The sequence below is a fragment of the Xiphophorus couchianus genome, chromosome 16 (genome assembly GCF_001444195.1).
Source record: "Xiphophorus couchianus chromosome 16, X_couchianus-1.0, whole genome shotgun sequence".
Classification (NCBI taxonomy): Eukaryota; Metazoa; Chordata; class Actinopteri; order Cyprinodontiformes; family Poeciliidae; genus Xiphophorus; species Xiphophorus couchianus.
Genome location: NC_040243.1, coordinates 5,913,640 through 5,940,443, shown reverse-complemented (window position 1 = coordinate 5,940,443; position 26,804 = coordinate 5,913,640). Strand labels below are relative to the sequence as shown.

General features: G+C 36.7%; 2 protein-coding genes across 2 annotated transcripts; both read right to left on the bottom strand.

Annotated features, from left to right (window-relative positions):
* Positions 1-510: 510 nt before the first annotated feature.
* On the bottom strand, positions 511-7,716 carry LOC114160355 (alpha-2,8-sialyltransferase 8F-like). The gene is made up of 7 exons (XM_028042923.1): positions 7,094-7,716; positions 4,768-4,842; positions 4,563-4,637; positions 3,627-3,771; positions 2,293-2,405; positions 2,125-2,217; positions 511-1,784 (listed from the first exon to the last, which is right to left on the bottom strand). The coding sequence occupies exons 1-7, from the start codon at positions 7,192-7,194 to the stop codon at positions 1,307-1,309; spliced, it is 1,080 nt and encodes a 359-aa protein (XP_027898724.1). The 5' UTR covers positions 7,195-7,716; the 3' UTR covers positions 511-1,306.
* Positions 7,717-18,798: 11,082 nt separating this feature from the next.
* On the bottom strand, positions 18,799-26,451 carry LOC114160137 (alpha-2,8-sialyltransferase 8E-like). Its single transcript, XM_028042584.1, has 7 exons — positions 26,226-26,451; positions 24,395-24,469; positions 24,190-24,264; positions 23,936-24,080; positions 19,897-20,009; positions 19,731-19,823; positions 18,799-19,646 (listed from the first exon to the last, which is right to left on the bottom strand). The coding sequence occupies exons 1-7, from the start codon at positions 26,300-26,302 to the stop codon at positions 19,181-19,183; spliced, it is 1,044 nt and encodes a 347-aa protein (XP_027898385.1). The 5' UTR covers positions 26,303-26,451; the 3' UTR covers positions 18,799-19,180.
* Between the last annotated feature and the right edge of the window lie 353 nt (positions 26,452-26,804).

Genomic DNA, 26,804 nt, shown 5'->3' with positions numbered 1-26,804 from the left:
GATGGCAACTTATTAGTTACAGACCACTGTTGAAAGTTATTGCAAATATTACAGGAAAAAATATATTTAATTGAATTCTGCAGTCTGTATACATGTATACAGAATTACTTTGTTAAAATAATGAAGTTAAACAACTACAACGGTAGAAAAATAAAACCACGCCAGGAAATGTTTGAAATCTCAAAGTGATTTTTTATATTTGATAACTAATAAACCATTGACTCAGAGTGATTTTTTTTTTACTTCAAGTCAGTTGTGTCTTTGCTCTGTAATGGTTACTTGTTTGACCTAATACATGTAACATCTGGTTTAATTTTAGGGTAATGATAGAAGTGCATTTGAATCTGTTGCCAGAAGTCTGGCCACATTTATCTTGACATTGGACAATTAATGACATTTTACATAATTACTGCTGTAGGAGCCAAAGTTGTTAAAAATATTTTGTGAAATATTTTTGTTCTGTTGGATCACTGGTATGAATGGTGCAATGTTCAATGAACAAATTAGGCAGTTAGTCCAGTTTTTTATTTTATTGAACAATCAGAAATTACAGCAGCTGCGTTAAGTTACAATACAGGGAAATAACGTTGGAAAAACAGATAAAGAACAAATCAAAACCACTCATTCTTTGCAGCAACACTTTCCTGCCTCAAAGTGGCAGTATAGTATTTTTTCTGGACTTTTAACCCTAAGGTGTGTTATAATTTCTGTAAAAAATTGTGCAATTTGTATTTTCATTTTCTTTTAATCTATTATGATCTTTATGTTTAAGGCAGGACAGGCACAATTTTTCATCTTAAGTCCGCCATAGTGAAAAAAGTGTTCAGTACCAACACATTCATGTTGTTTATTTAAAACAAATTACGTTTTCAAAGTGGTTAAATGTATTAAACAACCTATTACATTCAGTTTGCTGGTGTTTTTATTTAGTCACAATATTCTTCTAAAGGAGGTATTTGGTTTCCATTAAAACACAGTAACCCTGACTCAAAACCCATCACTAACAATGATGTAACATAAGGCACTAAACAATGATAGCCTCACAAAGGCACACATTACATAGTCTCTTCCAGACATCAACTTGAACAAAACATAAATAAAGTTGTGAAAGAAAATGAAATCCGTACTAGTTATTGTCTTATTTTTGTTGCATTTTGATCTCAGTATAAGTTTTGTGGATGCAGATAGGTTCTGGTCTGTGGAGTTAGTCAGTCTATTCCTTACAGTCTTGTAATTAAAAGAAAGTCTTGATGGTTGGGTTCACCTGAGGCAACTGAGAAGGCACTTGGCTCTTTGCCTGAGGAGTCTAGTTGGGCTCTGCTTTGCAGTGTCCAAGGTGTAATTTGAGAACACCCTGACTGTGCAACCGCAACAAGTGGTTAAACTCATCTGGCATGGCGTGGAACTTTGTTTTGGTTTTTCTGTCATCATAATAGTGGTTAGTCAGAGTTTGAAAGCTGTATGGGTGAAAATCGAAGGGCCAGAATCCATACAGCTGTACGTTGTCACAGAGCTCCAGAGCTAGGCTTGTCATTATGATACCGGTGCTGAGCCGTATCGTTCTCAGGCCCTGAGAGCGCCAGAAGAGGGCCAGGTTATGGAGGTAACCCGGGTTGAAGAAGATAGGTCGAACGGGGCTTTTAAAGTCCTCAAGTGTGTAAAAAGCTCGGAGAGACACAGGAGTGTTGTGGCCAAACGAGAAGGCGGGAAGAAGCAGCAAGGAGTCGCCATAGCTGCGCAGACTTTCCACAAATTTACGTCGACGTCCCATTAGAGCCCCAAACCTAGAAACAAGGTGACAAGTGAAGAAAAACGACTAAAGTTAGAATATTTAAAGCCCTATTTGCATTATCTCCAGACCCTATGTAATAAATAAGTTACTCCCAAAAGTTTGATATTTATGTATGCCTTTGCATGTGGTAACCAATGCTTGAAATTTTGCTGAAAATTACAGACATCTCTGGATATGATATCAATGCGCTGTTTCACATCAACTCAGGGAATGACTTGAGTTGATGTTCAAACTACTTTGCCAGCGCTAGCCAGCTGTGTAACAGAAGGCTACAAACAGAAGAAAGTAACTTTTACCTCCAAAAATTACCTTAAAATGGGAACAGTACTCACTTTTCCATGAGGATGCTTGGATTTGCTGTCACTAGGTCCGTATTGATGCCAACATGTTTCTCGTACTCATTTGACAAAGGAGGCAGATTGCACCTGTCAAAGTAACACGAGGAAAGCTACTGTTGGATGGAGTTTCAAAATGTGGAAAAACCTGGGAAATGTTCTCACCTGATAACAAACTCGGCTGAATCAATCATTTTGCCACAGCTACTGTTTGCCAGAATCCCACCATTCCCAACAACAACACATGTATGCCAGGTTTTATTTGGGAAAGGATGCCCCTGGAAAAGAGCAGAAACAGAAAACTTTAAACACATATGGTTTCCATTTGATCTTGTTGAATTTTAGGATGTTTACAGGAATGTAAATCCAAAGTATAAATGGTGAGAAATCTATATGTGACAGGGTTTTTACTTTATTTCAAACAAATAACATAAACATACATACAGACGTTTACTCAATGACATATATTAACATTTTATAATAATAAAAACAAATAAAGAATGATTACAGACATTAAGGGTGTTTATGTTGAAGTCTAGAAAGACAAAAGTTAAATAAATATATATACATTGGTAAAATAAAACGATGTGTACTTTTCAGTTAGGTTTTCATAACAAAAAGTGTCAAAAATATATTCAAATACATATGAAGAAGGGTATATTAGAGCAAAAAGAACAATAAAAACACTAAAAGAAAATGAAAAAATAACAGAGGGATCTGCTTATGAGATGAAGTTAAATTTCTGGAGAAGAGTTAAAGAGTCAAGTTTCTTATTATTAAAGTTACGTTTTTCCACAGAGGCAATACACATTTTGAAGTCAGTTTCTTGAAAATTATTAAAAGAGGGGATTTTTCTCACTCCATTTCATCTTGTGGACATAATATTTTGCTAGGATTACAATAAGATTCACTATATATATTTCATCTAAAAAAAAAGTTGAATTATTAAAGATGAGTAAAATATGTAAATTTGATAAAACAATATTTTTTCTATAAGGAGTTTTTTCAAGCCACACCAAAATATTGTAGAGTGAGATAGTCAGCAAGTTATTTCTCCAGACTTTTATTACTGTTTCACGTTCTGTTATGCTGCTTTTGACAGTTGGCGGTTACCATAGTAACCAGTAATTGACAGCTCGTCCCCTTTTTCTATTTTCTCTTCTGTCTGTAACTGTGGGGCAGCAGCTGCTGGACTGATGTTAACCACCACATTGATTTCCTCTTTTGTTAGAATAGATAAAATAAACTTTAATGTGTCTGTCATAAAGTGAACCTGCTGGACCTGAGACGAACACCGAAGGATTACATCTGGTGCCCTGACCCAGATTACATATATACTGAAATATTTCCCTCTAATTAATCTACATAATATGAGTTTCACTATCCGAAATGATTGACAAAGCTTCTTAAAAAGCTTCATAAGTCAAGTACAATATTCAGATGCAGATCAAAAGGTGGAACAATTATCTGGTATCAAATGGACATTGAAAATGACCTACTTTAAAAAAGGTGCTGAAAATCTCCGGGTTTACTTGAAGGGTTCTCTTCTTCTCTCCATCATAAACAAGCTTTGTTCCCACTGGAGTGTTTGCCTGGGTAATTGTAGCCTTCTCTAAACCATGGCACTTTGCGCTCAGCTGCGACCTGGGGACCCACAAATAGTCGGATGATTCAGTGCAACATAAAATATACCTGGACAGAAACATTTACTTAGGCATCAAATTTGGTAGATTCCTGTATAATTAAATATTTTAATTTCTTTAAAGTAATACATAAAGCTGTGCATTATGATTTGTTTCATTACTCTTATAGGAAGTTGTAAGGGTATAAATAGATGATGGACTCTAGTTCCTCTTTCATATAATGTTTCAATTGCACTGGCTTGGGATTTTTGTTCCTCTTTTTTATAAAAAGCAAAACTAATCCTCATTGCATCTTTAAAGTGGCAGTATTATGTATTTTCCAAGCACACAGTGTCATTTTATTGCACAACGAAGAATGTTACTTTCAGTTTTATAAAAATGCTGCATATATCAAACATAACTTAAAAGAATTTGACTTTGCAATTTGACATCTCAAAATTGGCTTCTGTCTCTTTAAGAAGCTCCTGCTCTTTCTGACACTTCATCACAATTGAATGTCTCCATTATGCCATTTAGAACAGTTCTTAGGAGCATTTGGACTGAGATCTACAGTAGTTAGTATAATAAGCTCAGCAGACACGCAGTTGTTTGCTAACTGCTGCTGCCACTAGTCTGGAGGAGCTTTGTGAAAATATGCGGTGATTTAGGAGAGCAAGTGTTTAGGACCATGCTCAAAAGTCAATTTCACAGGATATTGGTCCTTTAAGGTCACATTTCACAAATTGCTTAAAAACTGAAACGAACATTTAAAAAAAAAGTTATTTTAGTTTAATTAATTGGACTCAATCTTACCTGAACTTTTGGTAAGGCTCTTCTTGTTTCTTCCAGGCTTTTGAATACTGTTCTAAGACTTTGTTTATTTTTTCTCTGTAATAGATAAACACATCCAGTTACTCTATGACTTTTGTAAACACAGTATTCCTAACATGGCAAGACATGATTATGGTGTAAACAAGGCGAGTCATGTAAATAAAAACTGTTGTTAGTTAGTTCTCACCTGCAGTCTTTGCATAAAGCAGACGTTGGAGGAGCACTTTTCTTTTGAGGAAGTGATCGCTTAGGTTGCACATTACTGAAGAAAAAAAACATAAATTTGAATAAGAATGCAAATTCACATTTGTTTCTTGTTTCTTTTGCTGCAATCATCACACAAAGACCTGCATGTGATCAGGTCTTTATGACTAAACCTTTAAATATTCACTGCCTCACTAAAGTCTTTATGCTTCTTAAATTCTTACATGTTGTATTGTTACAATCACCATTTTCACTGTTTTTCATATAACAGGCCCATTCAAAGCAGTAAAATAGAAGAGCACACTATCTGACACTGGTGTGTGTTTCTAAAATCCCCTTTTGAGCTATTTCCTTAATAAGTCTGCTCATTGGTAAATATTGTCCACTTGTGTGTAAGAAAATCTCAGTATAAATCCAGCTGTTCTCTAAAAGGTTGAAGTTATGGACAAGAAAACAAGGTTATGATAGATTTGTTTTTAATTTTATTTCGTTGTGACTTTTTGTCTAATTAGATTAGTTTTAATAAATTTTTATTGTGTGTTTGCTAGTTTTTATTAGTTATTATTAGTTGACTATTAATTTCACTTTAGTTTTTACTACTAATAGTACATAGTTTTAGGTTTTTCATACTTTAGTTTACTTTCAGGTGCTGATTTCAAAAAGGTCAAGGTATTGTATTTTAACTGTGTATATCAATTTCAGTTTTTGCTATTTTGTTAGTTAACTATTATAACCTTGGATATAAAAAGCAGAGTTAGGTTAAAGACAACATCCCAACTTCTAATTGTCTCTCAGGGCAATGTTTAATCCATCCTCTGAGATTTGAAAGTATATGTTACAACTGCAAACCTACTCAGACCTGCTGCCCACCTAAATTTACTGGTTAGAAAATGGGTCAGTAATCAGAGGCTCCTGGTTACTCTGGTGGAGGTGAAGGAAACTTTGAAGACTGGAGGAGACCTACATCTTACGAAGGGGAATTCATCGACACGGGGGGTGTACAAATTATTAGTTGTACACCCCACAAATCTGGCTTTGATCCAGAGTGACAAGAAGAAGACCGTTGTTAAGAGAAAGTCATAGCAAGACTTGTGTAAGAAACAGAAATGTGTAAGAAGGAGAGTCTAGAAGCTTTTTTATTGGGATTTAACCTTGGCTGGCGTACGTGTGAGACCAAACGTCACAACCAAACAATTCAAATCACTCCAAAGAAGGAGTGATTTGGGTGGGCGATAAGAACTAAAACTTTTATCGCTTTAAAATACCACAAACATCTTTTGTGGTATTATTGTTATCACAGTAATAACAATAAAGGTGACAAAAATAATGATTGGGAGCACTTTATTTGAAGACAATGTCATAAACATGATGTAACACCTGTTGTGAACACGGAGTCTTTATGAATGTTTATGACAGGTGTCAATATTTACCAAATGACACTTTTAATACAAAGGTTAAAGTGTCATTATTTATCTGCAAGACTGGGTAAGATTAAACTTTTAGGGTTTAGATCATTGCATATTTATCTGTTAAAATGGCCCAGTCAAAGTCCATCCAATTCGGCTGAAGTGAAGTATGGGCAAAAATGTCGAACTAATATAAAAATACCCCCAAAGAAATATTTCAAAGTATTACTTCTGCAACCTTTACTACAAATCTATGCAACACTACTTTGCTTAAGTTAATTGCATACACTTTCAATAAAAATATGTGGAAGTTTGTGGTCTTAAGGTTAAAAAGTTTTGAGAGGTATGAAATGCTTTTGCATGCACACTGTAAGTTAACAACCAATCTATTGACATCTATTCATGTCTCAGCAGGAGACTTCCTGCGTTCTGTGGTATGTATGACTGTCTCGTGTTCTCAGTGCTTCCTCTTCCTGTTTTGTAAGTCTGAACCACATGGTGACCTTTTAATTTTAGATAAGTTTGTATTTGTAAATGTGACATGTTTCATAGACTTTGACTTTTGCTGTTCTAAATTTTAAGAAAATTGATTCTTTTGCTTCTTTGTTGCAGAAAAACATATTAATAAAATGTTTAGTAATATTTCTGATGATCAACCTAACAACATTGTTCCTATGTAATATCATCGTAAAACTATCTTTGGGATTCAGACATTGAATGATGAGTTGTGTATTCTGGAAACCGTTACTTTTCTTTCCATAGGATCACTTCCTCTACTTGTTCTGCCTTGAAAGCCTCTTTGACTCCTATTGTTAAACCCCAGCAGTGTGACTTTTCCATCATTGCACATGATTAATGTCCTACCCAAAGTGTGGTTCTGTTTCATGTCTAAGAGGAACTTACTTGTTCTCTAGCGTGTACCAGATGAAAGTGGTCAGCAGGCTCACCAGCAGGAGGATAGTGATCATCAAAGAGAGGAGGGGCTTCAAGATCTGTCCCCTCATACCTTCCTTACCCGTTAGCCCCTCTCTCCTTCTGGTTCTCCTCTCCTTCACTCTATCTGCTGTCCACCACGGCCGCTATGATTCCAGTTTTCTTTGTCCTTTCTGTTTTTGCTGCCTCCTATGTAATCTTTCCCAGCAGCGTCCAGCTGTTTTCTAACACTTTTCTTCAAATCACTTCATTTTTCTGTCTGCGAGGCGTCACCACTGAGTGTTTCCTCTCAACTATTGGAGGTACAAGTCAAAGCCTGCTCAGTCATTCCCCCCCTTCCTCTTGTGCAGACACGTCTCTGTAGCTCTTCTTTTCCTTTCTCTCCTCCCTGGGTTCAGTTCAGCTTCGTCGAAAGTGTGGTTTTGTCGATCTTCCTCATCTGTTAATCCTTTTCATGTCTTTTTGGTCCAGTCGATGTTTTTTGTTTTCTGTCTCTTTTTCTTTCCACATTTGCCCACAGAGACAAACTCAAACAACCCTACTTTCCACCAGAGTCCCACAGGGAGAGCTGTTTCTGTTCTCCGCCCCCACCGCCTCAGCCTTCTCCCTTTGCTTGCCCCTCCCGCCCCATCTGTCCTCCGCCCACTCCCCTTAAGCCCCCTCTCCCTTCTCCTGTTTTCACAAAGGGGAGGTAGGGCAGTAACATGATTTCCCAGTACTGAATTAGACCACAGTTTGCCTCTTGTACTTCTAATGCCCCCCAAATCTCACCCACACTTCCAGAAGCCGCCTTTATTCTAATGGCAAACTCCTCCAGCTGTACCAGCTTTGTGAATTAAAAAAATAAAGTACTTTTTCTTATTTTGGAAGAGGATGAGGATTACCAATTAACTCGGTGTGACGTTGGCAGAACATTAAGCCAATAAACCATTAAGACAAAGATTTAACTTTTCAGTTGCTTTGTTCGCTGTTCTGGAAAAGGGAATTAACTCTTCTCTCGCCCATATGGACTGCATTCACAATAAACTCCCCCTGAAAAACAGGACTTCTAAGACCTCCTGCATCTGTATGTCATTGGATTTTGGCTCTAACAACACAGTCAGCAAACAGCAAAATAAATGAATCATGCTTTGTGCCTGCATCCTGAATAAGCAACGCTGGGCTAAAATAGTCTCACCACACACACAACCCAAAACAAAGGAGTCTGTGGAAAGTTTTCTTTAAAGGCACATGAGTCTAGAGGAAAATGTGTTCTGTTTAAGTAAGGCTAAGTTTAATTCTGATCAGATTTAGTTAGGACTCCCGGTATGCAAAACTAAAACCTCTCCCTCTTTTGCATTTGGGTACTACAAGATCCTACATTCAGAGATCTAAAATTATTTCTGTCTGGGTGGAAGTCAAACGAAATTAGTGGGTATAAGAACAAAATGAAACGCCAGTGGGAGAAAAATCCACATATTCGCATGACCCGTCATGCATCACAGGACACCAGCAGAAATGTCAACAACAACAAAAAACTGTCATGCAAATGTTGATGCAATAGAAAGGTTGGGCAAATACAGTCAAAGCTGCTGAACACTTGTTCTGCTTTGGCAATCTGTTGATGCAAATTTCCAGATCTAACATCTGATATCCACGCATTACAGTCTGTCAGTGATTAGCGTTTTCCAGACAGTGCCATTTTCATCTCAAGACCCCATTAGCTTTTTAACAATATTAAACCCAAACAAGCTATTTTTCATGATGACGTTTATAATCTTGTAATGCAGCAGACATCCCAGCATTGCCCAACTCTCTTGCATGTTGAAATCCCTCTGATGCCTAAATTTTAAGGAATAGACGGCTGTGTCATCAAGACAAAGCTTTTTTAGCTATGTAGATGGGCAGAAAAGGTCAGAGTAAATACAGAAAGAAATCTGTATAGGGGTAAATATCGTTTTCTACCACTATTTTTGTTGCAAATACCAGGAAACACTAGGTCATTGTCACTCATTGTCCTTTTTGTCCAGTTTCCCGGAGTCTTAAAGTAGGACAAATATTAATTTCCTTCCAGCAGACTGACTGAACTCTGTTGTTTCTTTGTTCCTGGCCACACTGGTGTTACATAAACCAAATCAATTATGTCATGCAGTTAGAAGTAATCATTGAATCTGAAAATTGCTTGGGAAACAGTTTGCTATCTTCCTCTCACCGTCCAAGTGTCTGTCTGCACGCAGGCTGTGAAAGAAGTGCAGAAAATACATTAAAATGAGTCTTAAGTTTAATATTGTGCAACTTCACTATGAGAGACAGAAATGGAAAATATGTTTTGGAAAATATGTACACCTACGAGAATTTTTAGTTCACAGTAATTTTTTATATCTCTGTTGTTCTTCTCCTGTTCCCGGTTCAGAGAATATTATTAAATGAAAGCATGAATCCACTGGCTTACACTAGAGGTGTTCAAAGTGTGGCTCAGGGACCGTTTGTGGCTTGTGAATAGTAAACATTTGGCCAACAAAATAGAAAACAATTGATTACCCCAAAAATATGAAAATGGCCTGTTTTGCTTTTAATAAAGCAACAATCTGAAGACCTTTTTATGGTTTGGATTTTTAATGATATAAAGTTTTCATTAAAAAATATTATAATTGAGTAGGTAAAAGTAAAAAAAGTAAAAATCAAAATAAACAGTATTTTTCATTTTTAATTTAGTGACTTTTTATGGCCCGCCAATAGTTTCAATTTTCCAGTTTTGACCTCCAGGACAAAAAGTTCGGACAGTTGGAGACAATCTACGTCGATCTTTTAGTCTGATAGTCTGGAGAGTGATTTATTTATTAAAATGGTGCTCCTTTTTGGAACACAACAACCTGCTTGATTGATGTTTCTACATTACAGTTTACGTGACTGCTACTTCAATGTGGATAATGCACCATGTCAGAAAACTCAAATAATCTCACCACATCTCAGTTGACTAGAGTACATTATGAATGTGGTGGAAAAAGGTCCATCATGGACAAAACTCTGTGAAATGTTTCCATGCAGAACTGTACTATTAATTTTGTTATACTGCTTACTGTGCAAGGTGAATAAATCTAATCTAATTTAATCTTATCCAACACCTTGTTTAATCAATATCACAATGACTTAAGGCACCACTATTCCTCTGTTGTTTAATAACAATGTATGTAATACGAATCTAAAATGATTCCAATCACCACTTTAATGTGGAACTGATTTATTTACACATGACATTTTAACTTAAGACTCAAAATAAATACAGCTTTTTTCAAACACATTTGTAGAGTTCTTGAACCATTAATATTTTTCCAAAACACAAAGACTTTACCACTGACATGACATGGCCTAAAGAAGTCTATTTGTTTCTCTGTTTCAGCCTCAGTGATGTCGACATGCAACTTTGAGCCTTAAAATTTGAATGCAGACAAGCATGATTAAATACTGTAAAATGCAAAGTTAGTTGTACCAGAGCTAAAAAACCTGTGTCTGGGCGCTAAGGTCTAGAAAGCAAGATTTCTACTCCTGGTTCTGTAATTCTTTGGGTTTTTATGGGTACTTTGGAGCCCTGGGGACTAGATAAAGAACTGCTTCAGGAAAAAAACATGCAAGACAAATAAGACCAAGAAAAATACATATTTTTCTGATCAAGTAGCTGTTGGTCTCATTAGGTGGGTTAATTTTTTATCTTAAAAGCACTTGTCTTGTTTTTGTCCCCTGAGGCCAATGCAAAACTTCTTTCACAGTGAAGTGTACGACAGAGCATATCCGCTTCTAATCAATGAACTGCTTATGTTTTTGTCCATTGGTTCTTCCTGAACAACCTAATAAATCCCCTCATAATATGGCACATCTGCTTTGCATTTCTACCTCATAAAAAGTTATTTTATTGAAGTAAATAAAGAACCAGAGTTTGTTTTTTGGTCTGGGTCAGAGTTCGATTGCGCGTTCACACCTCCACAAACGAACTGAACATTCTAGGCAAATGAACTGGAGTTGGATTAAGGTCATTCAACCCCGATTTAATCCCAAGCAAAGCCATGCAAATAACCAGTGAGCAATAGTTATAATTCACTTTTGTGAAGGAAAATTTAGTAGCAAAGTTTAAATAAATTTGAATGTACACTTTATGATGTTTCTATTAAAGGTTTGCACTCAGTTGCAGCTCAACAGGACATATGCTCTTCTGACCCTCCTAAAATAAGTGAAGTACAGGGTGTTCAGCAGTTAGAAATGTGAGACTTGGCTAAAGTGATAAGCCTAGTTAGTAGAAATTCAGTTTCTAGTATCTGTTTAGCCATCAGCAGAGAGGCTTTTTGGAGAAACGCCTAAAGTTGAGCTGTGAATGTGTATGCAACCCTGCTCCACTGCAACTTACAGATAAGTAACGTATAGATTTTTGCCTGACACTTGAGCCAGGGGGTGTGACTAGGTAATGTGTGATGTATCCTATGTAAATGAGGGGACGTTCAGCCCCAAGTCAGAACTCATCCGATTCCCACTGAGATGTGAGCTTTGTATGTTTTCTCCATTTGCAAATGTTAATTAAAGCTGTGTTTGTTCTCTTTTAAAGCTAAAGTTTGGTCTTGAATTTTGTGCAACTTAACACTTTCAACAGCATGCAAAACACTTGGAGTGACTCCAACAACAGTCTGACATACTGAATTATGAATTCAGCTAATGGTATATGACTACTTGCGGACACTTTGAATTAGCTTTGAACTTTCATTTATCATTAAAGCTGCAGTATGCAACTTTTATCAAAAATATTTGTTTATGTATTTGTTGAAACTGTCACTATGTTCTGACAGTATGGCCTGGGACAAATAATCTGTGAAATAATCAAGCTCCTACACCTTCTCTAGAAACAACCAATCAGAGCGAGGAGGCAAGTCTTAGCGCTGTCAATCATGCGCTGTGTGGCACTGCCCCTCCCTTTGTCTCTCCCTGCTTTGCTGGAGCTAGCAGTCTGTAGTGGATAGTCTGGCTATTTAGCATAGCTAAATAGCCTGAGAGTTGGACTCCGCCAGGGCTGCCCTTTGTCACCGATTCTGTTCATTACTTTCATGGACAGAATTTCTAGGCGCAGCCAAGGTGTTGAGGGGATCCGATTTGGTGGCCTTAGGATCTCATCTCTACTTTTTGCAGATGATGTGGTCCTTTTGGCTTCATCAGATCGTGATCTGCAGCTCTCGCTGGATCGGTTCGCAGCCGAGTGTGAAGCGGCCGGGATGGGGATCAGTGCCTCCAAATCCGAGGCCATGGTCTTGAGCCGGAAAAGGGTAGAGTGCCTTCTCCGGGTCAGGGGGGGTGTCCTGCCCCAAGTGGAGGAGTTTAAGTATCTCGGGATCTTGTTCATGAATGAGGGAAGAAGGGAGCGGGAGATCGACAGGCGGATTGGCGCAGCGTCTGCTGTCAAGCGGGCGCTGTACCGGTCCGTCGTGGTGAAGAGAGAGCTGAGCCAAAAAGCGAAGCTCTCGATTTACCGGTCGATCTACGTTCCCACCCTCATCTATGGTCATGAGCTTTGGGTCATGACCGAAAGAACGAGATCGCGGATACAAGCGGCCGAAATGGGTTTTCTCCGTAGGGTGGCTGGGCTCTCCCTTAGAGATAGGGTGAGAAGCTCAGTCATCCGGGAGGGACTCAGAGTAGAGCCGCTGCTCCTTCACATCGAGAGGAGCCAGTTGAGGTGGCTCGGGCATCTGGCCAGGATGCCTCCTGGACGCCTCCCTGGTGAGGTGTTCCGGGCACGTCCCACCGGGAGGAGGCCCCGGGGAAGACCCAGGACACGCTGGAGGGACTATGTCTCTCGGCTGGCCTGGGAACGCCTCGGGATTCCCCCGGAAGAGCTGGAAGAAGTGGCCGGGGAGAAGGAAGTCTGGGCCTCCCTTCTGAAGCTGCTACCCCCGCGACCCGACCTCGGATAAGCGGAAGAAGATGGATGGATGGATGGATGGATGGACAGATGACAGTGGAATGGTAAATTCTTTCTCTGCCATTAGCACAATTAGCAGCGAGTACATAAGGTTGATGAACAGCTGTCAGACCTTTCTCCTTGCTCTGATTGGTTGTTTTTGGTCGGTGCATTTCTTCAGATGGCAGTAGTAGCTCAGGAAGGAGGTGGAGGTGATCAATCTTTTCACAGATTATCTGTCTCATACCATATTGTCATGACATGACATACTGAACAAATATGTAAAAAAAATATTTTATATACAGTACAGACCAAAAGTTTGGACACACCTTTCTAATTCATTGGGTTTTCTTTATTTTCATGACTATTTATAAGGCAAGAAATCCCACTTATTAACCTGACAGGACACACCTATGAAGTGAAAACCATTTCAGGTGACGACCTCTTGAAGCTCATCAAGAAAATGCAGAGTGTGTGCAAAGCAGTAATCACAGCAAAAGGTTGCTACTTTGAAGAAACTAGAATATAAGGGGTATTTTCAGTTGTTTTACACTTTTTTGTTTAGTGCATATTTCCACATGTGTTATTCATAGTTTTGATGCCTTCAGTGTGAATCTACAATGTCAATAGTCATGAAAATAAAGGAAACTCATTGAATTAAAAGGTGTGTCCAAACTTTTGGTCTGTACTGTATATAGAAGTTACATACTGCAGCTTTACATGGGAAGTAAAAAAATTAGTGAAGTAAATTTGAATAAGGGAATATGCAGTTATTTTTAAATTAAAAGGCATGTTTTTTTCTGTATTGGCAGCCATTGGAAGTTATTAGACCTCTAGCGACACTCTAGCGATCCCAAACAGAATATTTTCTTATTCTCCAGCTGTTGGCTTCACACTTGTACTCTTCCCTGTAAATCCTCTCATAGTTTCACAAGAGATGTGCTGGAAGACATGAGCCTCAGGAGGGCAGTAAGGGAGTCATGTGGCCGAGGAACAGCTGATCCCTGTGCATTCCTCAGCTGCTTAGCATGAGGCCTGGGAGCTTGTGCCCGTTTGACCTGTTGACGCCATGCACTTCTCAGACACATGCACTGTGAAAACACAGAGCTGGCAAATGTCATGACCAAAAACCTCACGTTTGTTTCATACAGGGCGCCATTTGTAAAGCTATACAGTAAAAAAATAACAACAAAATCTAGGTTAATGTATTCAGTCAGAGAGAAAACAATACTGGAGTTCATTTTTTTATATTTTCACCATACATTTATAAATCTCAGAGTTCCAAACTAAATATTTAATTCCAAACTAAATGTTTAAGTTTGAGCTAAATATTTACTTTTCAAACTAAATATTTAGCTTTCAAACTAAACATGTAGGTTAAACAGTAAATATTTAGCTTGTGAATTAAATATTTAGTTTAGAACTCTGAGATTTGTAAATGTGTGAATAACATGGTGAAAGTATGACTTATTAAAAAATATTTAGTTATATTTAGATTGCTAACTAAATAATTATTTGAAAGCTAAATGTAATGTTTGGAAACTAAATATTTAGCTTGTGAATTAAACATTTAGTTTGAATTTTTTTTTAATAATCTAAAGCGGTGGTTCTTAACCTGGGTTCGGTCGAACCCCAGGGGTTCGATGAGTCGGTCTCAGGGGTTCGGCGGAGCCTCTGCCGCGCAGGTAAAGACACGCTTGTGTAAAGTCGTGATGATGCGCCCCGCTTGGCCATCACTTGCTGCAGAGGATCACGTTACATTGCTCAGCCAATCAGTGCTGCGGGGAATTTAGTGCACGCAGTATCAGCGGCTGTCGTAGTTGTACGTTGCGTGGTTTCTTTCTTAATATTTTAATCCATACTAAATATGTCGAGCAAAAAAAGAAGAAAATGAACAGACTTTGCTCTGAAGACGCACTTGCCAAGGTGAAGCCACGCCTCTCTGAAAATGGTCTCCCACAAAACAACAGCAGACGTCACACTGGTATGGTATGTAATTTATTCTGGCCCCAAAAAAGTATTTTGTGGATTCAAAACGACAAAAAACAAATTAAATTTAAAATTAAAAAAATTAAGTTATTAAAAAATGTGTCATTCTTTGAAAAAATCCACATTTATTTTTAAATGAGTAAAATAGTAAAAAAAATATATATATATATATTTGGGGGGCTGAAATTCTTTTATGGGGCCAAAATATTTTTGGGGGCCAGAACAAAGTAACACTGTAACTTGCTGTGAGTTCATACCTATGTCTTGAATTTGGAAAAAAATATATATATATATTATTTATCACTAAAGAAGGGTTCGGTGAATGCGCATATGAAACTGATGGGTTCGGTACCTCAAAAAAAGTTAAGAACCACTGCCTTTAGATTCTAAAGGCACCCTATAGTTTCACAAACCAGCAACTGTACACCTTATTTATAGCTGTGAAGCACATAAACACTTAATATAGCACATTTATAGTATAAACTGCCGGCACTGGTTGTAATGTCTACAAAAATGCCTGAAAATACTACAGATCTTTATGACGAAGTCAAAAAAATTTAAAATAAAGTTTTTACATTAACATTTTGCTCCACATATTCAATATATTTAAAATATATTTTTTAAAAATCATTTGAAAGAAAAATACAAAAGCTTTAAACTTTGTTCGAATTTTACTCTTTCATTTTTATCTGACATGCTCACAAATTTAAAACGAAGACCGGATAAAAACGTTTGAAATGTTCTCATACAAACTTCAACCACTAGGCGGCGGCAAAACTTTTTAAGCTCTTAAAGGTACTTTTTACCTCGCAGATTTAATCCTTTAATTGAAAATTGCGAACAGAAAATAGTACTATGGGTTAGGATGCTAGATGCCTGCAGTTCACAGATGTAAAAGGAAAGTTTTGGAGAGAAAGTTAACTGAGAGTTCATTGTTAAATGAAATTACAACTGGTACAAGAATAAGCATGCTGGGGAAAAAAACCCACAGCAGCCTGAGTGGTTTTTTGTTTTTTTGTCAGAAAAAACAACAAAAAAAAAAATATATATATATATATATATATATATATATTTATATATATATAGTATATTGTACAATTATATTTTTACATACCGTACTTTAAAATTTAATTCAGGCAAAAGTTGTAGTTTTCTTCAGTACTTTATTATACAAAATGGCATCATTTAGTCTTTTCTGACCAAAATTAAAAATCTATTTTATCATCTGTGTGCAGTCTGCTTTTGTTGCAATTTGAATTTTTTGACCAGCAGACAAATTCCAGCCAGATAACTCATGCATGCAGACAATAAGCTGTCTAACACAACTGTTTTATCTGCCTCTGTTGGTTGAGTAGCACGGCAGGACAACTCCACACAAAAGGTGATGACTAAAGAGACCTTTGAGATCCAGTCACTTAAACCTTTGACACCATTTTTTTCCGATTGGGTTCTTAATGCTTTGTTTGTATTGTGTGCTTTGTTTCAGAGCTCTCAGCTGCCTTCTTGCCTTAGCCTATGAAAAAGTTTGACATGAATCATCTTACAGTAGATATTATCCTTAATGTTTGATTTATTTTATATAACATCTTCCTTCTTAGCCTCGGGAATTACTGTAGATAAGTTAGATAAACTTTAAAAATCACATTCCAGAATATACAGGTCTATTTCGGGAAGTGAGCCTTTAAACATTAATAAATTTATGCTGAACTTTTCAACCTTAAGGTAAATATTTGTGGAGTTGAAAACTGACAGATCCACCAGATGTGGAGAATGTTTGTGTTAATTTGGCATTTTGAATGGTTATCCTGCTTATTGAGAATAACATTGACGTGCTTGTGTCATGTCCATCCTTTATTTCATGCCTCTAAACTTTGTGCTACCAAACCTTTGCCCCTGTCCACAAGGGAATGTATTTTTTCCAAAATGAGTTGTTGAACACATGGCACCATTTTCAGAAATGTTTTAAATTACATGGAAATACACAAAGTTTCCCAAAACATCATTTTTACTTGAAAGGGGCACTAAAGCCTCCATATGAAGTTAGTGGTACATACAAGAAAACAAGAATGGCGAACAACAAAGCATGAGTTGAGTCTCTTGTAAAACTTTTTGCAGCTGCTGTCAAAACTTTAATGAGGTTAAAGAGTGAGGCAGCACAAGCACAGATATGTGATCCACCATTGTTGTTTTTATGATTTTTTTTAAAAGTTATATACCAGGTTACTGGTTGGACTAATGATTCACAACAGAGGCGTTTTCTCAGTCCACTCCAGAACTGGTTTATTAAAAGGCACACATAAGCCGCCATCTTTGTGAAGGCGCGATGCACAAAAGGTTAAAAACGTTCCAGTTTTAGCAAAACAAAAAATTTTACAGTTTGGAAGGGACCTCAGTCTCCAAGTGTGGTGGCAAAAGCAAATTGAAATTGTAATTTCTTTGAAAGCCTTTCTAGCAGAGGAGTGGACTTGAGCTGTGAGACTTGAAAACTTGTTAAACTTCAGTCACAAACTTAATCACTTTAGACTCAATTTTATACCAAAACAAATTGCTGTTACATTTAGTAGAGAGAAAAAACAGCTAGCTTGCATTTAACTTAATCCTACACAAAGAATGATGAGTCAGAGCCAATAAAGTAACTAATGAATGCTAATGAATGGTTTATGTTACATTTCTTTCAGCTTTTTCATTCAATCATGGGGAGTGATTGAATGAAAAAGCTGTAAGCTGGGAGTAACATGTTCTGACTCAAGTGTACTTGGGAGAGATTACAAATTGGCTTTTGAATCAGATGTTAGCATAACACAGACTTTCCTTTGTTCAAATTAAACTATTTCCTCTGATTATTTTGTGCTCACAGCAGGACTCTCTATGAAATGTTGAACCTAAATCTAAACAAAATCAGTGCATCTTAACTGGCAGATGGCAGCACCACGTTCATTTCTAGTAAAAGCAACTTGATCAGGAAATAAATATATTTTTACAGCTGTATTGTAAACGCAGCTTTTAAAAATAATTTATAAGTATTCAAAACGATAATTATTCTGTGATTAAATGATGAATTTAGTGAAATAACTTGTTACGTTCTTAGAATTTGAAGCTTGAGAATTGAACTCGACTTAGGACTTTAGTGTGTTTACCTGGGACTTAAAGCGTACATTTGGACATGAAAGTAAATTGGATCCAGGAAGCGGATCGCTTATTTAAAGTAGTATGTGGTACATCATAATTATTCCTCAGTCTGGGGTAGAAGCATGCAGATAAAAGATAAAAAATAATAATAAAATTTGCTATTGTTTGCATGAAAAAACCTTTTGTGCATTGAATAAAAGGTTTGTGCAATAAAAAGACATAAAAACCTTTGTTGTTTCAATCATGTGGGACATCAAGAAAACCAGCTGGATTACCAGTAATTCTTCAAATCAGTAACCACTTGGAGTGACACTTTAGTGTGGTGAATTTTTAAGCTTTTATAGTGCAGAAACTTTTCTTAATTGGTACTTAATTGTACACATGAATAGGAAAGTAAATTCCAGTGACATGCTTGCCACTCTTTGTCAACATCACTGACATGAAACAACTAATAAGCACAAATTAAAAAACAAAAGGTGACCCAAATGCTTTTCAAATGTTCGTTTTTCAAAATTATGGCAAATTTTATGCACTTTGACTCTCACCAACTCTACTGTTGTGTTGGAAAGAGTTAGATTACCTTGCAGCCGATCTCCAGCAGTCATTGGACGAGAGGCGGGTTACATCACAGGACCCATTATGACCAGTAAAAGTGATTTTATTTTGTGGATTGCAACATAAAAGCAATATTTCCCCAAATAAATATAAGACTCAATACCATTCTGATACAACCAAAAAAGTTGATTCCTGCCATAGTGTAAGCAAGTTACCCTTTTTCTCAATAGTGGTCAGTTTGTTTCAATGCCGTTTGGTCATTTACAATAATAAATATAAACAGAGCTGACCTTATTTGAATAGATAGTGTATTATTATATTTTAAATAACCTGCTTAGAGAAGACAGTTCCCAGAAACCTTTTGTACATTCAATCCCTTTCTCTCAACAGGATTAAGCGTCTCAGTCATTGCCATCCTGCATTTACAAAACAAGAACTTGCTCTCCTTTATGTAACTTCTAATCATCTTATTGACAGTCCCCAAGGTGTAGGCGTAGCACGCCATTTCTGTGTAATTGGAGGAGTATGCTGAACTCAACTGGCATGGAGTGAAAATTGGTGTTTGGTTTCATGTCATCGTAATAGTGATTAGTCAGGTTTTTGAAGTTGAATGGATGAATACCAAATGGCCAAAATCCATAAAGATGCACGTCGTCACAAAGCTCCAATGCCAGGCTTGTCATCATGACTCCGGTGCTGAGCCGTGCTTCTTTCAGCCCGTGTGCGTGCCAGAATTTAGAGAGTTTAATGAGGTATTCAGGGTTGATGAAGACAGGGTGGATGGCAGATTCAAAGTCCTGAATGGTGTAAAGAGTTCGCATGCAAACAGCTGTATTCATGCCAAAGGAGAAGGCAGGAAGGAGCAGCATCGAGTTGCCGTAGCTACTCAGCTTTTCCATTAGCGGACGTCGACGTCCTACTAGAGACTCAAACCTACAAATATAAATATAATGTGAAAAAAAACAATCAGTGATGTTTTTAAGATGACAAAATAACCGTAGTGGCTTAGCTACTCACTTTTTAAAGAGAATGGTTGGGTTTGCCGTTACAAGGTTTGTCTTGGTACCAACGTCTTTCTCATATCCGTCTGACAAAGGAGGCAGGTTGCACCTGAAGAACAAACATGAATTCAGATATGGCAGTTTTCAGATATGACAGATTTTTTTTTCAACATTTTTTTCACCTGATGACAAAATCAGCTGAATTGATCATTTTTCCACAGCTGCTGTTTGCCACGATCCCACCATTCCCGATAACAGCACACGTGTCCCATCTTTTATTTGAGAAAGGATGACCCTGAAATCATAAAATACATCACGTCAGGGATCTGCAAATGAGGCGCAAGTTATAGCGGGAACAGGCCACCAGTCCATCACACGATTGCCAGAGACACATAATTCACCGGTGTAAATAATGATGACACAACACTAATGACCTATGTATTTATTTATTTTGTTGTATGAAGACCAGATCCAGCCAGGTGTTTTGCAATATACCACGGCAACCAGAATGGTTGTTAATTTGACAAAAAAAAGTTAATTTTACAAAATGCTGTCCCTTTAAATCTGCTATGTATGTAGGGCGTTTCACTCCTTACGTGTTTGACTTTGGACAGGGAGCAAGTGAATAGACTAAGGGCAAAGCCGTTCTTTACAATGACAGTGATACATGGATAGTACTTGGAAACATGGATAAGAAACGTATGTTGAACAAAACAGTGCTAATAAACAAGGGAGTGGGAGACAAGAGTAGAGATAAGATAAAGAAAGGATCCGGGAAGGAGCAATGAAGAGAGGGAGCTTAAGATATCGAGGAAGGCTTAGTGAAATGACAGGAAAACCAGAGGAGCTGGGAAGGGATGAAAGCTGACAGACAGAGGGAATGTGAACGATAAAGAAAGAGAATGAAAAATGGTGGAAAGAAACCTCAACCTAATATAAACAGTAAATAGATAGAAACACTGATGGTAAAAGATAAATGTCAAGGTATGACGAAATAAACAATAACTTTAAGTCCAGAAATATTTTTTTTCATTAACTTTATTGTCTTTTGGTTAATTTTACACCATTCAGCCAGAGGAGTGAGGTGTTGGGGAAAATCAACTACATGTTGAGGATTTAGAAATCAATTATGAGTGAAACATTACATGACAGAAACCCCGTGGGGTAAGATTTAAAGTAACTTATTTTCCCAGCATCTTTGCATGATCCAGCAGAGTAAAGCTGCTGGTTTACAGCATCCACAACTCCACCTTTCTCTGCCAAAAATCATAAATTGACGGTGATCAGAAAAGCACCGCTCAGCTTTTCTAGACACCCTCAAGAGACATTATTTAATTTGCAACAATGTTAATAAAACCCTGGACTTTATCACCCCAAATTCCAATTCCATTTAATGCATATTTCTAATCTAATAAGGTAATATATTAGAAAAGAAACTCGCTTCAGTCATTTTGGTGCTTGATCCAATTTCAGCTGAAGAAAACAGCAGTGGTCTGCTCAGTGGCACCTGACTGGTCCTTATTATCTGCAAAGCTCATATAGCAAGACAGGCTAAAGCGGTTTTCATCAATCCAAACAACATTTCCTGACAATTGAGATGTTGACATTATGTCACAGTAAACAAAAGAAAAGGATTTTTGGACATGATTTATGCTTGTTTGACTTGTATAGAAAGCTTTTGATGTTATTCACTGCATGTTGTTTGAGATATTCTGTCTTTTCAAAATCAGAAAAGTAGGACTGCTTTAGAAAACCGACGAGCTCAATGGAAACTGACTGCAAAACAGAAAGTGCTCAGATGCAAGTGTAGAATCCTAGAAAGGGCTGACCTTAAGAAAAGAAAAGGAATACTTTTTCTAAGTAGGCCTTTTGTTTAACCAACAAAAGGTTTTGTTGTTTAAACACACAATGTCGACAAACATTTCGTTTGCCTAGAACAAAAGGATTACTTTTTCTAAGTTAGTCTTTTCTAGGTTAGTCTAGAAAGACTAGAAAAGGTTTGTTTGAAATGTTTGTCGACATTGCGTGTTTAACCAACAAAAACTTTTAGAAAAAACATTTTACTATGGATAAAACAAATAAGTGGCTAACATAGCTAACCTTCTTCATTTTGTCCCCGCCTCACGTAGCAGACAGGTTTGCGTTTTTCTTTTGGTTTTATTTTCTTTTACAATAAAGAAACCCTTATAGTCTATAGTTCAATAGACTATAAATGTTTAGTCTATTGAACTACACCCTTATAAATACAAAGGGTGTATTTATACACCCTTTGTATAAATAGTCATCTAATGACTGGCTAGTCATTAGATGACTAGTCAGTCATTAGTCATCTAATGACTAATAAGTCATTCATTAGATCTACTGGCCACACTGGAACTGTATCAGTATTTTTAAGTGAAAGATAAACATAAATACTCAACATTAATCTTTACCTTCCATCTTAACTGCTGTTTTCCCCGCCAAAATGTCTCGCAAAATAATCTGTTTCTAGTCTTAGTTTTGTTTCCTATTGTCTTAGTTATTAGGCTACGAGAATTCTTCTAAAAATTATTATTTTGTCATCTAAATATTCTAAAAAAAAACTTAGAGGGAGATTATGTGATTGGATCATCTTGTATTACTGGTGAGAAATAGACCTGATGTAAATATTTGTTTTTAACAGCTTTGTCCCTGCCATGTTTGTGATTTTTAGCTTGTAGCTTGTTGAATGCTGGGAACTTGTCAGGAATAGTTTGTTGAAGGACTATGACTGTGTGGGTTTTGCTCTATAAACTATTGAACTAGACCCTTATTAAAGTTCTATCTTTGATAAGGGTGAAAGATAGGACTTTGATAGGACTTTGTACAAGAGATCTGGGAGACTTTTAATGTGCCAATAAATTGGCGTTAAACCATTTTCTCCCATGTCACTGTGATACACCATAAAGTGGGAGATTGTAATAATCATTTGTTTATATAGCCAAGAAAATTTAAGGGTATAAGCCGCCACATAAATTCTTAGTATTACGATGCATTATATATGTTTTTTTTTAGAGTGAAATTGACAAAAATACCACGTCAAATTAAAAAAAAAAGGGAACCAAATTATAGACAGCGTTTCACCAGGAGACCTAGAGTGAGGAGCCCCGCCCCTCCCCCCCTCGCGCCTCAGGCAGAGTTTGGGGAAAAAGATGGCGGTCGTTCTTCGTTCGCTAAAGCTGTTCTTGTTTACAGGTTAGTAGTGTGAAGCTGGTGGAAACTGTCCCCGCTAAAATGTAAATTTACAAGTTCATTCGGTGCTAATTTCGTAATTACATGCTAGACGTGTTTAGACGTTCGAGGGAAACAGAGTGATTTTGTTTCATAATTACGGTTTGTAGCTATAACGGTCGTAAAACAGCCGTTATAGAGAGTTTGCTACATGTATCTAAAACTTCGATACACTCTCCGACCCAACCTTATTAAGATTTCGGTGGTATCCTGACGGGTTGTGTTATCTTTTGATAGGAAGTTTTAAAGTTACTCTGTTACATGTACCGGAAATCAGTTCTCATCAGTTTCAAACATTTATTATAGACGTTACCACTTTTCCCCTACTACCCTGTAATTGATTCTACTGTACTAGCTTAAGCTAGATCTAGTCCTCTAAATATGCCCATATTAAATTATAGAACTAATAATATGATTACATTTTTTTTCAGAGTTATTACAATTCAAAGAAATTAGTAGCCTTACAATTTCACTGAACTTGAGGAATAGTTTTCTTTTTATGTAAATCTGTAAGATTTAAATCGATTGTTGAATTGTTTTGATTTGGCCCATGGATGCTGTCACAGCTGGTGGGGGCTGATGTTGTTTATTGAAGTAGATGGAATATGGTTGTTTTGGAGCAACAGAAGGACACATGGACATGAATGCACAAAGGAATGTTCAATGTATGATTGCATGATTTCATGATTTTGACAATTTGTAATAAAACAGACAGAGTTTGGGGAAGAAAACGGCGGTCGTTCTTCGTTCGCTAAAGCTGTTCTTGTTTACAGGCTTCCCACTCGGAAGAAAGGAGAAGCAGAGACAAAACAAAACAAACATCAATTGTTACAACTGTTTCAATACAGCTGAGACATGTAACATCACCAAAGAGGGTAGAGATGGCTCTGTTGTTTCTAAAGGAAGAATATTAAAGAAAAATGAAAGAACCATAATGTTCAAGACATGATGTGTTGTAAGAAAACAACTTACTTTTGGAAATAAGTCGTAAATCTGTTGGGTCACATTCAAAATCCTCTTCCTCTCACCATCATAAACAAGCCTGGATCCCACTGGAGTGTTCGTCTGGGTTATGATGGCTTCATCAAAACCATTGACGTTCACTCTGAGGTCCAACCTGTGAAATCATAAAAAGCCATGTTAAACTTTCTTTTTTGGGGTATATTAACTACAGCCAAGTTCATTAATTTACAATGACATGATGAGGCGATAGAAAAAGTCCTTACCTGAATTTTTCATAGTTGAAGTCTTGTTTTGTCCAGGTTTCAGAGTATATCTCTAATGCCTGCTTAATTTTCTCTCTGGAAAACCAAGACACATTCAACAACAAAGTAAGCTGTTATTTTCCATAGTGATAACGTATCTTGACTCCACTCTGACATGAACAAAGAGACTGCTAAAGTAAGTAGCTGCAGATGTTTCTTTTCTCACCCGCAGTTTTTACATGAAGCAATGGTGTTAGGTGCGCTTCTCATCTTATGCTGGTTTTGGTTACTTTCCCCATTGCTGTGATAGATACCCAAAAAGAGAAAAAGCAGAAAAAATATTAGCAAAATGATAAACACATTCACACACATTTCATTTGTCAGAAATTCTGCGATTTTTAGCTGTTATATAAAAAAAACTATTATTTTCCATTCACCAGCTCTGACAGTTACAGAGAAGATTTTCTAACTTTTAAGTACTTAGAGTACTAACGTCTTTGGTAATATAGCCTAATTACTTTTATTAGCACATTTCACTGAATAAAGCATTACACAATTACAAACATCTTTATGCAACCCACCAATGTTTGAATTGGTTGAAATAAAAAACTTTTTGCTGCAGACAAACTTACTCATGGAAGTGTTCCCTGATTAATGCTTCTGATTCTAACATGGATTAATCTCATTTAAGACTTTAGTCAATTCATTCGATTGATGAATTTCCACCAAATACACTTTGTCGAATTGTATTTGTGCAAAAGTGTTTCTAGGTTACTGTAGCAAAATGTTATTTTCTGTTAAAAGAACTGGTTTACAGATTTCAAATACCAACTAAAGCTCAGCATGTCATGCGGCTTAGAGTTTCTGAATGAGTCCCTCATGACTGTTTGCAAAAGATTTTTTACTATTTTCCTTTAAGTAGAGGCTTTATGGAACGTAGCTGAGTTTGACAGTTCTTGTTAAACAGGTATGATTAGGAACATTTCACTGGTAGAAGGGTTAACCCTTCTACCAGTGAAATGTTCTTGTAATGTACTTATCCTGCAACCAGAACGATGCTGATTCAAGTACAAAATTCTCATTGTGTCCCAGGGAGAACACTAAACCCAACTTCCTTATTAATAAATATGTTGGTGTGATTGTAGGTTCAGAATTACAACCACACTTCCACCTACTTACTGGAAGTGAGGAAGTGAATGAAAAATGCATGAAATTGTAAAGCGTCTGTGTATTTACAGAAGTATTTATTAATAATAATATTTACATTTCTAGTTACTGTACTATTCTGTCCAATATATAACAGACAATTTACCCACATTTTTTCAACAACCCTCAAGTGAAATGCATTGTTAAATAACTAAACATTTAAATAATTTGATCTTCTCATGGCTCACAATTTTTTAAATTTAACATGAACTATGTAAAAATGTACACCAGAGATTAAGCAATGACAATAGTTAAACATTAAGCTGGAATGAAGCCTGTGTGGCTTTTTGCGTTCTCACGGCAGGTTTTCTGGGAGGAGGGGGAAGTGGCAAAAATTATCTGAGGTGTGACACCGCGTACAGGAACAGCTTCAAAATTCTCCAATTCTCTTTCAAAACGTATGTATTTTTCAAAACTCATAATTCAGTACTTTTACTTTTATTGGATTAATATTTGACTAGCAGTACTTTGACTGAAGTAGTGAAACTGAGTACTTTGTCCACCACAGCCTATTTGTAAACAATTTAGATTGCATTATTCAAGTAGTTCAGAAATTATTTTCTGTCAAAATATTATATTTTATGCAATTTCTACAAAAATTTTCTGAAAGTTACAGTAGCATTATTACAGTGATAATAAAAAAAAGTTGCTTTTTTTCCCCTGAAAATGTTCCTGAAGTATGTTTGTTTTTTCCTCTTCAAAGAACAACTGTTAATCAGAGAAGAAGAAACTGAATTTCTAATCACAGAAATAAAAAAAATGTTGTTTGTGTGGATACGGTTAAAAAACCTAAGCATTTTTTGTCACAGAAAAATGTGTTTTTGTTTTATAAAATGTTAAAAGTTGCCTACCTGATGTCCTGTAAGTACCACACCAGAGTTAGCAAACTCCCAATGAAGATGAGTGAAGTGAAAATCCTTCCCCTCATCCTTTTTGTCCCTTCCTGCTAACTTTTCCAGATAGTCCCCTCACCTTTCGTCTGCTTTTCTGCATTGGAAAATTTTGAAGCTGTTCCTGTACGCAGTGTCACACCTCAGATGATTTCATGCAAATTCCTCCTCCCCCCAGAAAAACTGCTGTGAGAACGCAAAAAAAACACACAGGCTTCATTCCAGCTTAATGTTTAACTGTTGTCATTGCTTAATCTCTGGTGTACATTTTACGTATAGTAAATGTTAAACAAAAAATTTTAAATCACAAAAAAATTGTGAGCCATCGGAAGACCAAATTATTTAAATACAAAACAATTAGACGAGATAAAGAATTTTGTTTTCTTTTATCTCATTCCAAACTGTTTCCTGAATATCTGGTTGGACTCGATGAATGCCGCTCTCCCCGACAGTATTTGGAAGTTATTTTAGGTTTGTTTGTTTTTTTGGCAACTTACTTGGGTAACTGAGTCACTCTTGAAAACTTCTGACAAAGTTTAT